The sequence below is a fragment of the Penicillium verhagenii genome, assembly GCF_028828195.1.
Source record: "Penicillium verhagenii strain IBT 33310 chromosome Unknown utg000003l_segment0_segment0, whole genome shotgun sequence".
Taxonomy (NCBI): Eukaryota; Fungi; Ascomycota; class Eurotiomycetes; order Eurotiales; family Aspergillaceae; genus Penicillium; species Penicillium verhagenii.
Genome location: NW_026643167.1, coordinates 2,044,922 through 2,060,450, shown reverse-complemented (window position 1 = coordinate 2,060,450; position 15,529 = coordinate 2,044,922). Strand labels below are relative to the sequence as shown.

The following is a 15,529-nucleotide window of genomic DNA, read 5'->3' as shown; positions in this document are numbered from 1 at the left end:
ACATTCAAGGTTAGATATTATAGTTATAAACTGGTTGTGTATGCACATATACCTACTAGTCTGTTCGAAGATTTTGACGAAACAAAATTTTGAATATATCAATGTACAGGTCCGTACATGCGGGTTTAATGTCTGAATTTCAAGACATTGTAGAGTGGTATTTGACTGAAGCGCTGAGGTCGCGGACCCCAGCTCAGGTCCATGTTCCGTTAGCAGGACCAAAATACCCAACTGATGGCATCTTGAGCCACGAAACACCGTCTGCATCAGCAGTATTCAGGTAAACTGTATTGCCCCACCAGTCCGGGAAAGTGGCACCGGGGTACGATATGCAGAAGAAGATCACAATGCCGCTAAGTGCAAGACCAGTGTCGAGTGCAGCGGCCAGAATATAGTCTAAAGTGCTAGAGTTAGTGGTCTTGCTCATGGAAAGCATTAAAGCGTGGGATTAGGGATAACGAACTATATTTGGTCCACCAAGAAAAGAAGCGACGGCGTATCAGGTGATTGAAGAGAAAGTTGACGAGGGCCCAGCTGGAATAATTAATTCCGGTCGCTGCGAGAGTCAGCTGGGGATGCTCAAATAACTCTCAGGGTTTCAAAATATCAAGGCTTTAAACATACCTGGTGGGACATTATAAGTTCCCACAAAGATCAAGGGCCAATTAATAAGCTTCCAGAAGCGGTTTCGAGTCCAGCGGTACATAAAGTAAGTAATGAACGGGGCGAGCAGCCCAATCCAGAAGAAATGCAAAAGGCCTGAATATAGCTTCCCGGCGGAATAAAGCCGACTTGGTCCAACAAGACCCCAAATCACCGACGACGAGTACACTGTTCTGCCATTGGGACAGGTAAAGCTGTCTACCTGGTCAGTTTCGCAGATTCCATCAATGTTGCCAAGCATCCAAATCGTCACACCGGCCTGCGTCAGGGCACCGAGAATTGTAGCGATACCCTGAGCGAAGAAAGTGGTCCGCGGGGGCACCTTGAGATAATGTCCGAGCTTCATATCCATGGCAAAGTAAACGCCTTGGCCAACGACATCTGTCGACAAGATCTTGAAAATCATGTTTGCCAGCGGCTTGCCTTCGAACAGATACCCGCCCATGAACTCGGCGAGAACATTGAGCTGATTTGCGTCAACGTTCGTGATACCCTGCACAATGCCACACGGGACCATATAGATGGCGGGAATGATCAAGCCTAGGAAGACACCATAAACGGGGAGCTTAGTTTCGTAGACCTCAACCATAGCAATAGACATGGCCATGATAATGACGATGATACATGCGTACCACCACCATGGTGTACGGCGGTACGAAGCGCGAACAAGGCGTGCGTGGATATCGAGCTTGTTTCGACCCTTCATCGCGTCCCAGAGATCGCGGGCATGCCAGATGCCAATGTGTGATAGCACGGACGTAATCGAGGCAAATGAGAGACCGTATACGAATGCAAATGTTGCACCGAGATATGGTGGTGAGTAGTTGCGGTAAGCTTCTACATCCAGCGTGTTACTGGATGAAATGACACGGGCCGTGTCGTAAACTGCACCAGTTCGGTCATAGACATCGGCAGTCATAAGTGGAAGGTATGCTGTGAACCACGTGTTCTTGTAGTAGAGAATTGGAACCACGATCCAGAAGCAAACAGCGAATCCAGCAAAGACGTTGAGAGCTGCCCACGAGGGTGATAGAAGTGGATTGGTGTTGTATGCAATTTGGCTCCAGTCAAATGTGATAGGGCTAAGGCCTAGACCAGTCTGCATGCCAAAAAGCTGGTTGACAATGACATTCTTGGGCGCAATCCAGCAGACCCAAGTGAAGTATGAGAGGGCAGTGAATATCAAGCCTGGGAAAAAGTACCAGACAAACCCGCCGGCGGTGATGTATAAAAAGAACCGCAAGCGAGAGATGCGCCATCCATTGGCAACGGTGTTGGCTCGCGAATGCAGCGTTTCTAGCATGGCACAGTTGGATAACACTCCCGGCCAGATGATTCGGGCAGGCTCGACCAACCACGGAGCAGTCAGACCAGCAACTCCAAAACCAAGCAGTTGTGCACAGAGAACAATCATCACATAGAAGCCGGGCTTCAGGTCAAAGTTATAAAATGCTTTACTAGAAGCTTGGATGATATTTGTGGCATCGGCCGTGGCATATCCAAATGAGACATTGCTCATGATGACAATCAAGGCATGCTCCTTGATATTGAAATGACGATCGGGATTGAGCACAAATGATCCCAAGGGCCCAAGGGGAATCGTGACGAGGGGTAGAGTTTTGGCGAGGAAAACACCGAGGGGGTAGGCCAAGAGCTCTGCAACAAGGGCGACGATATGGACTGATGGATATCGCAGCGAGAAGAATTGATTGATTCCCGACCCCAACATCGTAAACAGAACTCCAAGCACCCACATTCGGACAGTATTGACGGGCATTGTGGGATCGTCGGTCTCGGGGACAACAGCTCTCACTTTTTGAAATATTAAAATCACGACATAACCAAATAAACAAAACAACATTGAATGGACATGCGCAGACCTTCGGGAAATGGAGATCGGTTGGATTCATAGCTGTATTCGACATTCTCATCTTGGTTATCAGAATCAAGCTCAACCTTGTCGAGGCGTCCTTCGCCAACTTCCTCGTCCGCATTGTCAGACGCAGGCCTGACTGTTTCAGTCTTGGCCTCTTTGATGTCCATGATGTATGTCACCCTTTCTGCGCGACTTGGCTGCAATTGAAAAAGAATGCCGGACTGCCTGCTCGGGCCTTGCGGCGCAGGGATCTCTTTATTGTTCTTGGCTTCGACATCGGGCGAGATTCTTGTCTAGTGCATTCGTAACGCGGGGAAAGATAAGAAGTGGACAGGAGGCCGTTGATCGCAAGTGGAGAAAGGCGAGCTTGGCTCAAGATAGCAAGTCGAACCCCGCTTCTGGATCTTGAAGTGAAGTGATTTTCATCGGACTGTCCGACAGAAGTAATGATCAGAATTTACAGACGCGAGTATCTCTTTTCAACCACTGAAGTGCAGTATTAATATCACCAGGGTGCAATTAAGGTAGTCGAGGAACAAGGATTATTGTAAGCGGTGACTAACAATTGAACTATTGTGACTTGTCTACTGATAAACCGATAAAGCGATAAAGCCTGCATCCTTGATTCCTGACTGGCCTTATCAACAAGAATTTTGCCGACGCAGATAAGAGGCAGCTACCAGTGGCAAAGCATCCATTGGTGTCAAACGTATCAGCGTTAGTGAAATCTTGGCTTAATACCTTGCACCAATCTTTACATCCGCTAACTCGAACAACGGCCTTAACGGGAAACGCGTCCACCGCTAGTCGACGCGTGACTAGCGCATTCGTTTCCCACTACAACGAATTAGGGATATCCCCGGCAGCACGAACAATTGCCCCTGTCCTGTCGCAGTCGTGTTGCTACAGTAGCGATCGCCATTGGTATGCGAGAGGCACCAACAATCTTTTTTTTCTTTATCATTGACACGCTAATTCAAACCTGGGACAAAAGAGACATCTTTAATCTTGTGATTCGTGATATTTTACTCCGTAGCTTCAAGTTCCTTCAATTCTTGCAGCCAACATTGAAGTCTTCACTACGGTGATTCTTTAGGCAGATCAAGTAGCGAAATCGCCTGTGGATGCTGTAATTTGTGTCAAATAACCACTATCTCTCGTTCAACACGTTGGATTTGAACTAAGTTAGGTGACTGCGTCCTCCAGAGCACTGGCCTAAGTCGAACGTTATATTCTCGTACTTATGCAAAGGCTCCACAAACGGAATATAACATAGATCCTGATGGACACTTGGCAGGATAGACATGCTCATATATTCGCCTCTATAGCTCAGTGGTAGAGCGCTTGAGTAAGTGCTCTGTGAATCGTTGCATTACTCAATAGCCCACTAACAAATAAATCAGCTTGTACAAACGATATCAAGAGGTCCGTGGTTCAATCCCGCGTGGAGGCAACTCATATTTTTTTTATTTTTTTTACTTGGCCTAGCTAGTATAGGTTCCAAGGCTTTTCAGGATATGCGCATGAGTTGTCTTTTCATCTGATCGTTCGAGGTTCAATCAGAGGGCTGAAGACGCGCATTGCAATGACCAGTTCGCATCAAGATGGAAATACGCTTACGATTCAGTTTCATGTCAACATTTGAAAGAAAAAACGACGACGCATCGAACTTTGAAAATGCAATTGTGGATATCAATGTGCCCCGAGGTACCGTGGAAACTGTCAGAACCTCGATGTCGATGAGGTTCTGGGGAAGAAACGAATGGTAATGAGGAGAGAAAGAAGGAGAAAGAGGAGAAGAAACAACTGCATTGGTTTTCTTCTACTGAGCGGGATGGAGAGGAGAAAGGGAGGAAGGAAGGAAGGAATGAGAGAGAAGCTCTCACTTCCCTAAACTAACTACAACCCTAACCCTCTCGCACACAAAACCAACCCACGCGCTGGAGCATCTAGGAGCAGACCATGTGACATGATACATCACATGGTTCACAATCTCCAACAGAAACTTCACGGGGCACTGTAGAACCCCAAGGAGCTGAAACCGCTCTCGGGGGAAGGGGGGAAGGATCAAGCAAAGTCCACCACCTGCCCAGGTGGGCAGACGAGGCCTAACATTGGAACCGAAGATAATCCAGGTCCACGGGTGGAGGCTGTGTATTGCGCGCACAGCTAAGGCGCAAACCAGATAGCAGCGCTTGAGATATCCGTATCGATGATGCGTCTGCGGTTTGAAATGCTTCAGAATTGAAGCTAGGTCACTCCGAGATGTAGAAGAAAGAGGAAGGGAAGGGCTTAGAATATACGCTTCATGAACACCGAGGCCGCACCTTCATAGAGTGGTAAACAACTGAGGCTTGAGGGTTGGTATTTAAGCACCACAATTCGATATCACATTTAGGTACTTCAATATACGCATGCGGTATCAATGCCTCAAATATGGAGGCATCTTGTGTGAATTGCAATGACTACTTGATGAACTCCCCTCGGGCTTCACCCCTACAAGGTTGGCAGCTGAAAGAAAGCCTTGGGAGGTGCGATACTACCGCGCGATATGCAATTAGGTACTCGTCTCGAGTACACAGTATGTACCCATCCCAAGTACCTATTATGTACTCTGCTCAAGTACTACTCAGGGTACACTGTTCCTCTTTGTCATCTAAGGATGTATGCATTCATGACTAACTGACGGTCCATTGATACCAGGGCTTGTATAAGTTTGTTAGGTTATGCACATGGTTTTTCCCTCATATGATTCGATCGGGTGAGCGGAATTCATAGTTAATATAGATTTCTTAGGCCATGTGCATAGTTTATCTCTTCAAATCGATCGGACAAGATTTCACTAATATAAGACTTTGTAAGGATATGCGCATGATTTCTTAGGACTAGAGGTTTTGTCGTCCGATCGACAGGTTTTTAGTTTAGTCGACAGACTCTTTTAGTTGAGCAGAAACTATAGTATCATAAGACTTTATTTAGGATATGCGCATGATTCCTTAGGACTAGAGGTTTTGTCGTCCGACCGACAGGTTTTTAGTTTAGTCGACAGACTCTTTTAGTTGAGCAGAAACTATAGTATCATAAGACTTTATTTAGGATATGCGCATGATTCCTTAGGACTAGAGGTTTTGTCGTCCGACCGACAGGTTTTTAGTTTAGTCGACAGACTCTTTTAGTTGACCAGAGACTATAGTATTATATGACTTTATTCAAAATATATGTATAATTTATTGTTTTCATCCAATCGACAGGCTTCATTATCCTATAGTATTATAAGACTTTATTAGAATATGCGCAGAATTTCTTGATCTTCTTCCGATCGACAAGCTTTATAATTTAGTCAATATGCTTTGTTCAGTCGAACAGAAACTATAGTCAACTATTATGAGACTTTATTTAAGATATGCGCAGAATTTCTTATTTTCATCCGATCGACAGGCTTCATCATCCGATCCCAGGTCTGATTACTATAAGGCTCATATTTGTTTTATATTTAATCATAGACTTGACCTTCTAATAATACCATACAGTTCTATTCCTCAATCCCAGAAATATGCAGATCTAGGAATCCAGATGTCGACTTCACCTTCCTAGGATCCCAAAAGCTCCTGGAAATAGATCATCTGACCCTTACCGCACAGCCCCAGGAACCACTATTTCCCAGAAATCTCGGTCATTTTCCCATCCCAACCAGGCAACCAATAACAATTATAGACTGAGTCAAATTGATTAATTTGGTGGAATACCATACCTCTTCAACAAATATATATCTCACAGTTCACGTCAAGAGCCTCAAGAACCCAAGAGATGATTTTGTATGGCCTGGCTCTTGTACATGCAAACGTAAAATGTCGACATACTGAATTGAAAAATATGCCTGGTATTTTCATGTAATGATGTATGAGTAACAAATACAGTGTGGCTGAGCCAGAGGCTCTGTGGCTGTGTGGTCCCGTATTTGACGGCACCGCCTCTTACGTTTCGATACAGATGAAAAACAGACTGATACAATCATCAATACATTGAGTCAGTTATGTTTTTCTTAACGAGTGGTGACCAAAACTTGCTCAGGTATGTTACTTATGCTACTTTTGATTTCTCAATCTCGTGATTATGCAAAGCCTATTAAGTATGCACGTGCTTTTTAGCCTCTTCTAATCTCTTCATAAGCTTAAGGGCACCGTTCAGCTTTAGTCTGAAATTAGTATCGGTTACCCACCAACACCATAAATTCAAAGGCCGAAGTCAAACAGCGCATGTGTCGAAACACACTACTAAGATTTTGCAACAGAGACAGAGCGATATCCTGATAGATTACTGGCGGAGCCTATCCACCAAGCAGAGATCCTCTACACACTCATCCAATGTAGCATGTAAGGCAGCCAGCCATCGTTCTGCCTCATCACGCTGTAGACGTCCTTCATACCATTGTAGACAAATCACCAGCTCGTCGTGGATTTCCTCCACGCCCAACACAATATCGAAAGTCCACAAATCTCGAGATGCCAATGTTTGGAACTTGCATAATTGAGCGGAAGACCTAGGTTCAGGCTTTGAGAATTTGCGATAATTAACCACAATGTTGAAAATAGGAGTCTCCCCCACTTCTCTCTCGAGTGCTTGGATATCGACTCGCTCATGTTCTGATGCACTAGACATGTGCTGATGAGTGGCTTGCAGTATGTGAACTGAGCTTGACTTGGATACATCAGCCACAATGCAAGGAATGAGAGTCAGGAAAGGGCCGACGCAATTCTGAGAACCAGGGGGGAGCTGGCTGCGGCCCATAGATACAGTCGTAAACCCAGCGTGGTCTTGCTTAAGTTGAGAGCACATCGTGATTGCAAGAGCAGCATAGAGCAAAGAGGTTGGTGTAGCATTATGGGTTTGTGCTACCGACTTGATGTCTCGCAACCGAGAGAAATTTCTCGTTATACTGCATGCATTCTGGGAATGTTGCCGAACCTTGGAGTTAATTGGGAGCGTGAAGGGGCCTTTTGCCACCTCTAAAGTCTTGCGCCAGAATATCGATGGCATCTCAGACCGTTCAAGCTGTAAAATCTCGGGGATGACATCGTTGAACTGGGTAGACAGAGGAGGAAGTGAGATCTTGGAGTACACGGCCTGCCAGTCATCCAAGATGTGGTTCATAGAAACCCTGTCTATGACTGCATGATTGACTTCGAGTGTGACCAGCAGATGGGAGTTGGTAGGCTCGATGGTAACTTCATGTGTCACTGGAAGCTGACCTGAGGAAACTTGGCAATTCTGACTGGATTTGTGTCTCTGGAATGCCGCAGGCTTCAGAATGAACTGGGATGCTATTGATGGCGTTTCTCGTAGAAATATCGTACGCAGGGATTGATAGCGATCGACAATGATGCCCCACGCACTCTGTAGGGCTCCTTGAGAAGAGCCTTCATCGGGAAAAAAATTGACTTTGAACTGCAGAGAGATCACATAAATGCCGGGACCCTGTACAGCTTGAGCTTCAAGCATGTGTCTTTGAGTAGCGCTGCATGGATGCACAGCCTCTATGTCATCGACAGTGAGCCCTTGCGCAATGAGAAATTGGTCAATATTGAACAAGCTTGGTGATTGAATGCCAAACAGTATTTTGTTGCTGTTTTGCAGCTGGCGAATGGCGGACTCGAGACTTTCTGCAAAAGTATCAATCCAAAGGTCAAATTGGTCTTGCATCCCCTTGAGTCGCTTGTGGCGCTCAAATCTGAAAAACAACTCTCCTTGATGCACCCAAGCACTTGTTTCAATGACACCGACTCGCTTTGTCTGCGAGGCCACCTGATTGGGTACCTCTTCAGAATTGTATCGTTCAAACACGCTTTCCACAGCCTCTAGCTGTTGATAGGCACCCATGTAATTGAAAAGAATTTCAACACCTTTGTGAGCTTGGAAGCATCTCTGCCCCCCCGAACCTGCATAGCTGGATGAGAAATACGGCTGTCCTCTGCAAAGAACGCTATCCCTGACCAGCCGAACACGGTGAATGACGTCCAATAACGAGGTGGTCGCATCCATCGATACTTGCAGTGGATGAACAGTGGTAAACCAGCCTACTGTTCCACTAAGGTCGACCGCTTCAGAAGCATCATTGCTCAGTAGCGGTTCTCGCCCATGACCTTCAAAAAATACAGTTGGAACCGATCTGTTGTGAAAAGCAGTCTGGAAGGAATGCAGTAAAGATCCCAAAATGATATCGACTGGAGCAATCTGGAAGGCATGATTGCTCTGTTTGAACAGACTTGTAGTCAATACATGAGGGAATGCCACTTGATCCACGATGAAGCCGTCTTGGACATTATCCTCTATTGTGAGACCCCAGTATCCCAAGTCTGGGGCCTTGAGGTCAAAGGGTAGCAGATCCCGTGGATGAAGAAATTTGGTCTGCTCAGCTTGAAGATGGCACCATGTCTGAAATGACACACTTGATGCAGGGCTGATTGGGTTTCCCAGTAGTAACTGCTCCAGATCATACCATATAACTCTCCATGATACTAGATCAATCACCAAGTGGTGTGCGGTGAACAGAGCGTACTGGGCGTTGGTGTTAGTGACTAAAAATAAGACAACTGAAAATAAAGGCCCTGTGCGGATGTTCATCAACTTCTGCTCCTCGCTAGCCAGTGAGCGGAGATCTTCTTCACTTGCCACCACCTGAGTAGTAAACCTGAAAGCATCTTCAGTCATATCTTTGATATACTGTTCCCAAGAGCCATCATCACGCTGTCTGAATCGTGCTCGCAGCATCCCATGGCGAGCCACAATCTGTTTGGTGGCCAAAAGGAGCCCATGAGCTTTGATCTTTCTTCTGAGGCGCAACATGAATGCCTGATTATAGTGGTTGAGACCCTCTGGATACATTTCAAAGTACATCTGCTGTACTGGAGATAAAGCCCATGCATGCGAACCTGATGCTTGCTGCTCCATACTGGGAGGGCCTTGACCCTTCGTCCCCCGGCTGGCCGCCAGCTGTTCGATAGTTTTGCCACTAAGAAGCTTGCTGACGGTCATTTGAATTGATTGCACCCTACAGCGCGAGACAACTTGCATTGCGGTAATTGAATCGCCTCCCTGGCGGGTGAAGGAAACTGCCATGGATACATCTTGCTTGGGAATATTCAGAACGTCACTCCAGATTCTTTGCAATTCTTCCATCACTGGGCTACTAGGTGGCTGGATTCGAGAATTTTCGTGCTGATTGTCTGACTCCGTGAACATCTGTAAGTCTTTCCAACTGAATTGGGTGCCCATATGCCTCAATTTCAACCGATCCAACTTGCCGTTTGGGCTCAATGGGAGTGTCTCGACTGGAATATATGCTGCCGGTATCATGTATCCGGGGATGATTTTTCGCAATTCCTCTCCCACTTGGTTCAAAGAGACGAGTAGGCCACAAGAAGAATCAACAGACTCAGCCACTCCGGCCATTGGCCCGGGTGTTTCGACGAATGCAACAAGGGTATGTGTAGTTGTCCCAGCGGGGACGATAACTTCGACAGCTAGTCTGGCATCACGATACAAGGGCTCCAAATGTTTTCTCAGATGATGTTCAACTTCTTCAAGCTCAATACGCTGACCGCGTAATTTTATCTGAGTATCTTGTCTGCCAACGAATCGAATAGATCCATCCCAGTGATACCTCACCAAATCCCTTGTCCTATAAAGCCTTCCAGATCGACCAGGGTGACTGCCATATCCTTGGAGAAGCCACTGAGGATCTTGTACAAAAGCCTTTGCATCTTCTGCCGGGTTGTTCAGATATCCAGGCCCTACAAGGGGGCCTTCTAACCACAGCTCTCCCACACTGCCAATTGGTGCAAGCGACGTCATCGGGTGCAGAGGATCAACAATCCAAGTATTGACACCTACACCGACACCTATGCTATGATGAATGTCTGGTGGATTCAGCGAATCTGTCATGGTGCTAGTCACAGTACATTCAGCTGGACCATAAGCAACGCCGACATGGCATGCTTTCCGCCATTTTGCCCGCAGGTCTTCTGGAACAGCTTCTCCAACCATGAAAACTGTTTTCAGGGTTGGGACACAGGATGGGTCCAGAAATCGTAGCAGGGATGGAGGCAAGTATGTGAAGTTTGCCTCTGTTCGTCGGATGGCAGCTCCTAGGTCATTACGCCTCTCATGCTCTGAAGGAATACAAACACAGCCCCCAGCATGCAGAGTTTGAAGGACATTGACCCACGCACCATCAAAAGCATGTGAAGCAAAGTCAAAAACACGCGAACTTTCGTTCAGACGAGACATCTTCGCGTGGTACTTGATTGCGCTGCAGAAGTTTGAATGGGTAATCACGACTCCTTTGGGTATGCCGGTCGTTCCAGACGTGAAGACAATAAATAACGCATTGGACGGCTGGACAGCTGGCAGGCAAACTCCATCAGGACAATCATTGCTCATGGTGTTTTCTGAGATGATCAATGGCTTTCGATCCAGAAGATTTGTTGCAATATTCTTGGACTCGTATGAAGTAAGGATCAAGAGAGGTCTCACTTGGTGAGCAATAGTGGAAAGACGCTCCATTGGTTGGGTGACGTCAAGTGCAACAGCGACCCCTCCAGCCTTCATTACACCTAGCATGGCCACAGGCATCCACTTGGACTTCTCTAAGCAAATCATGACATGATCCCCTTGTCCAATTTGCCGACATGAGAGAGCCATTGCCAGATTATCAGAATAGTGTTGAAGCTCACCATAAGTGACCATCCCATCCCAAGCACAAATCGCCTCGGTAGACGGAGGTAAATGACGAGTAGCTTGGTGAACAATACTGTGAACAGTCTGATTTATCGGACTGAGAACTTGCGAGTTCCACTTCCAGATAAGACTTTGGTCATTCTCACTCGTAAAATTCAGCTGAGATATCACGTCAGTCGGGTTAGCGCTCCTGAATTGGCAGAGAATGGCCTCAAACTGCGAAGCAAGGAGAGTCACTTGCTGGGGGGCAATGATGCTGTCATCATATCGAAAACAAAGGGATAAGTCGTCCTTCCCTCTAGGTTTTGTTTCCAGCATAATGGCAAAGGTGTTGAAAACGGCCAGCTCACTGCCACCTGTGGAGCCACTATATGCCGATGGCGTGAAAAGATCGCCTGTTAGGGCATCTTGCGCTTGAATCACCAAAAGAGTCTCCATTGCTTGGGATAAATCCACGTCATCAATCATGCGACTGATTTTGTGTAGCCCAGTGTGCTCATATGAAGCCATGTCCACTGCTTGCTGCTGCACATTTGTCAGAAGAGCATGGATAGAATCAAGTGGATTAATTTCCACCCGAACAGGTACAGTGCACACTGTGGGGGCAGCCACTTTCTCGATGCCTGGGACTGAAGCTTGGCGACCAGTCACCGTCGCTGCAAATACAACGTCACCTGAACCGACATAACGAGATAGCGTCATTGCCCATGCTGCCCGAATCATTGTCGCCACCGTAAACCCAGAATCTGACCAGGACATATGTGGAATAAGATGGAGGTGAGAATGGCTGGAGGTTGGATGGTAGCCAAGGGAGGCAGTATTGAGAGGAAAAGGAGGCCGGGCGCATCTTTCCAACTGAGCTTGCCAAAACCTTTTGGCTGACTGGTCATCCAACCCTCTTTGAAAATACAGCGGCGTCTTCATTGAACAGAGCTTCCTCTCACTGTGCCCCAGATATAATCTCTCGATTTGATCAAGGATCAGCGATTGCGACCAGGCATCGTATACGGCGTGGTGAACAGCCCAGATGAAGAAAGTCTTCTTCTTCTCCACAATAATGTCGAATTCATTCAATCGTTCTCCAAAACCCCCTCGTTTTTGGGCTCTCTGCCCCTTGAGAGAACTTCTGACACATCCTGCGGTTAAAAACTTCGATTGGTCATTGACCACGACCTGCAAAAGTCCCAAGCCTTGAGCATCAACTATGCGTGTCCGCAGAATTGGATTGCTATCAACAACCTCCTCCAACGCCCGAGAAAATCGGGTCAGATCTAGAGAAGCGGGAAGGACAAAGGAATAGGTAATTAAGGAATCCACATCGTCCCTTCGTGATGTGATGGCCATGAACGCTTCCTGAGTCGGTGTACATGGAAGGATATCCTCGACCATCTCAATACCTACATCACAGATACTTGCACATGTTTGGATCATCTTTTCTAGCGCGATATCGTTCGGCAATAGGGAGAACTGTGGGATAGTTTCTTCCGATATGGTCTCTGCATGTCCAAGAAGCCTGGCCAATCTCTCAAGCTCTGGGTAACGGAAGATGTCCTCAACTGTTACTGAGAAGCCCTTTTCACGAGCAGCCCCAACCAGTTGAATCGCTGCGATGGAATCTCCTCCCAGCAGTAAGAAACTGTCCAGTGTACTGATGGCAAATTGATCAATATCAAGCACTGTGGACCATAACTCTTTCAGTAGGTTTTCCATCTCTGTTTCTGGATCCCGTTTCGAGTTCTTGTGCCTCGGGTCACGCGCGCTCAATTCAAGCAGGGTCAGCGCGTTATCATCTGCACGTATCTTGCGGCGGTCCAATTTGCCCGTTGCCGTTCGAGGAAGTCGTGGCATTGGTATGTATAGAGAGGGAACCATGTATGGTGGCAACTTCCTGGTCAAATGCGCATGAAGATCTCTTATCAACGGGCGAAGAACGTCAATGGGAGCTTCATCAATGACGAAATATGACACTAACAGGTGCCGCTGTGCTCTTTTCTCAGAGAGTGGAAGAACCAACTCACACAAAGCCTCCGTTAGGGCATTGAGCTCGGTGGCTTGCAAATATTGACGAATGCAATGTTCAACCTCTCCCAGTTCAACGCGCTGTCCTCGGATCTTGACCATTTGGTCTTTCCGTCCGACAAAAAACAGCGACCCATCCGCATTATACTGAACAAGGTCCCCTGTCTTGTAGAACCGAGATTGACGACCCTGATGCACAGAGCTTCCTTCCAGAGCCCACGTAGGGTCCTCCACAAACACCTTGGCAGTCTGCGCTGGATCCATCCAGTAGCCTTGACCAACAATCGGCCCCTCGACCCAAAGCTCTCCAATCATACCGATGCCACACAGCCCGCTCCCGCTGTGGTGATTGACAATCCAGGTGTTTGTGGCTCGACCTTTGCCAATTGGAGTCTTTCCTTTCTGATATATTGAAATCGCAGTGAATACCCCTTTCGAAGGGCACTCGGCCGAGCCATATGTATTGAACAACTTAACACGGGGCGCCCATATGGCCACGACATCTTCGTCCGCTGGTTCACCAGATAAAAGAATTGTTTGTAGCCCGGTAGTATCTGGTCGTACGAGACGCAAGGCAGAGCTGGTGATGTTCATCATGTTTGCCTCGAATTTCTCAATCGTAGCTGAAAGATCAGTCTGGCAGTCTTGAATTTTTGGTACACAGAGACAGCCTCCCATACACAACGTATTGAGCATGTTGGTCCAGGCCAGATCGAAACAATAGGGGGCGAGATCCAATACTCGCGATGACTCCGTGAAATTCAGTTCTGCTGCCTGAAGCTTGATCCCACTGCACACATTGCTATGGCTAATCATCGATCCTTTAGGAGTCCCAGTGCTTCCTGAGGTGAAGGTTATATAGGCAATATCCGAAGGCTGCACACAGGGTAGTCGGCATTCATCGATGTACAGCTTGTCCTCCAGATCAACTCTCACTTCTACCACAGGCTTTCCTTCCGCAAGTTCTTTAGCCAACGAGGCATTTTCAGGAGAGGTCATAATAATACGAGGCTCGATTTTGCTCGTGATAGCTTTGAGTCGCTTTTGAGGTTGATCCACATCCAATGCCACACAAGCAGCTCCTGCCTTCATGACTGCCAAAGTCGCCAGGGGCATCAAGCGTGATTTCTCAATACAAATCGGAATTGCGTCACCCAAAGTGACTCCAAATTCAAGGATCTTGGATGCTAGTATCGAGGAAAACCTGTCCAGCTCCTGATAAGACATGTCTCCATCCCAGGCGCATATAGCAGGGGCCTTCGGACTCATGCTCGCTCTTGCCTGAATCAATTCATGAATACAGCCATCATGCTTTTCAGGGACATTGGAATTCCACATCCAAATCTGATCAATGTCCTCTTTACTCGCAGCTTGGATGTTTGCAAGTCGCATTCCTGCCAGCGGCCAGTCAGAAACTTGCTGCAGAATGTACTCCAATTGGGCCGCGAGTCTGGCGGCTGACAAGACATCAGAGAGACCCTCCCTGACATGGATTCGAACCGCCACCTCCTTGACCTGCGTCTGCCATTGTACTTTGACGGCGTAATTGTCATTCTGCAACGTCTCTTCCCAGAAGAAATTATCGATGTTAGACCCAAATGTGGAATCTAGTCGATGAATCAAGGCGAATTGAAACGGAGCTATTCTCTGTTTATCAAGGAGAACATTAGATGGCAGCTTCAAATTGTCCACGGGTGGTGCAGGAAGTGTCGAGACTTTCCCCTCCAAATATTCGACAATGTTCGAGACGATTTGGTCCCAGTCAAGCTCATACTCGACCAGGCGAGGGCTCTGCACCAGCCCTGTATCGCACTGTGTATGGTGCATTTTTGACCCTTGTTCTTCCTTGATAGAGAATCGAACAGTAGACTGGTCTGTGTGGGAGCCTACCAGCAGCGCCCAGGCTGCATGGATGATACTAGGGGCTGATCCGCCATCTTTTGCCACAGCTGCTGGATTCGGAAAAACGAAATTGAAGTCAGCATCAGACATGGCTGTTATGGGCTCTCAATTGAGTGGAAGCTCTTGAGGTTTTTCTTCTGATTTGCTTATGATACCGTTGAATTGCTCTTTTCTTGATAAGAGGAAATTCGATTCTCCCGACGCAAATTAGGAAAACAGTTTTTTCAGAGCCACAGGGGTATTATCGTCTATAACGTAACGGAAATATGAATAATCAATACTATCTACTCCATGAAGCTAATTCCAAAAATGGGCAAATCTGCTTGCTACCTG

The 15,529-nt window shown here is 47.0% G+C and overlaps 2 protein-coding genes across 2 annotated transcripts; both read right to left on the bottom strand.

The window, feature by feature from the left end:
• Positions 1-193: 193 nt before the first annotated feature.
• optD (uncharacterized protein) lies at positions 194-2,706 on the bottom strand (the record flags this gene model as incomplete). The annotated part of the gene is made up of 4 exons (XM_057161553.1): positions 194-396; positions 464-556; positions 625-2,475; positions 2,544-2,706. 4 exons carry the CDS (start codon positions 2,704-2,706, stop codon positions 194-196), a joined length of 2,310 nt encoding a protein of 769 aa, XP_057024838.1.
• Positions 2,707-6,853: 4,147 nt separating this feature from the next.
• On the bottom strand, positions 6,854-15,286 carry N7466_002154 (acetyl-CoA synthetase-like protein; the record flags this gene model as incomplete). The annotated part of the gene is made up of 1 exon (XM_057161552.1): positions 6,854-15,286. The coding sequence occupies one exon, from the start codon at positions 15,284-15,286 to the stop codon at positions 6,854-6,856; it is 8,433 nt and encodes a 2,810-aa protein (XP_057024837.1).
• Positions 15,287-15,529: the final 243 nt, after the last annotated feature.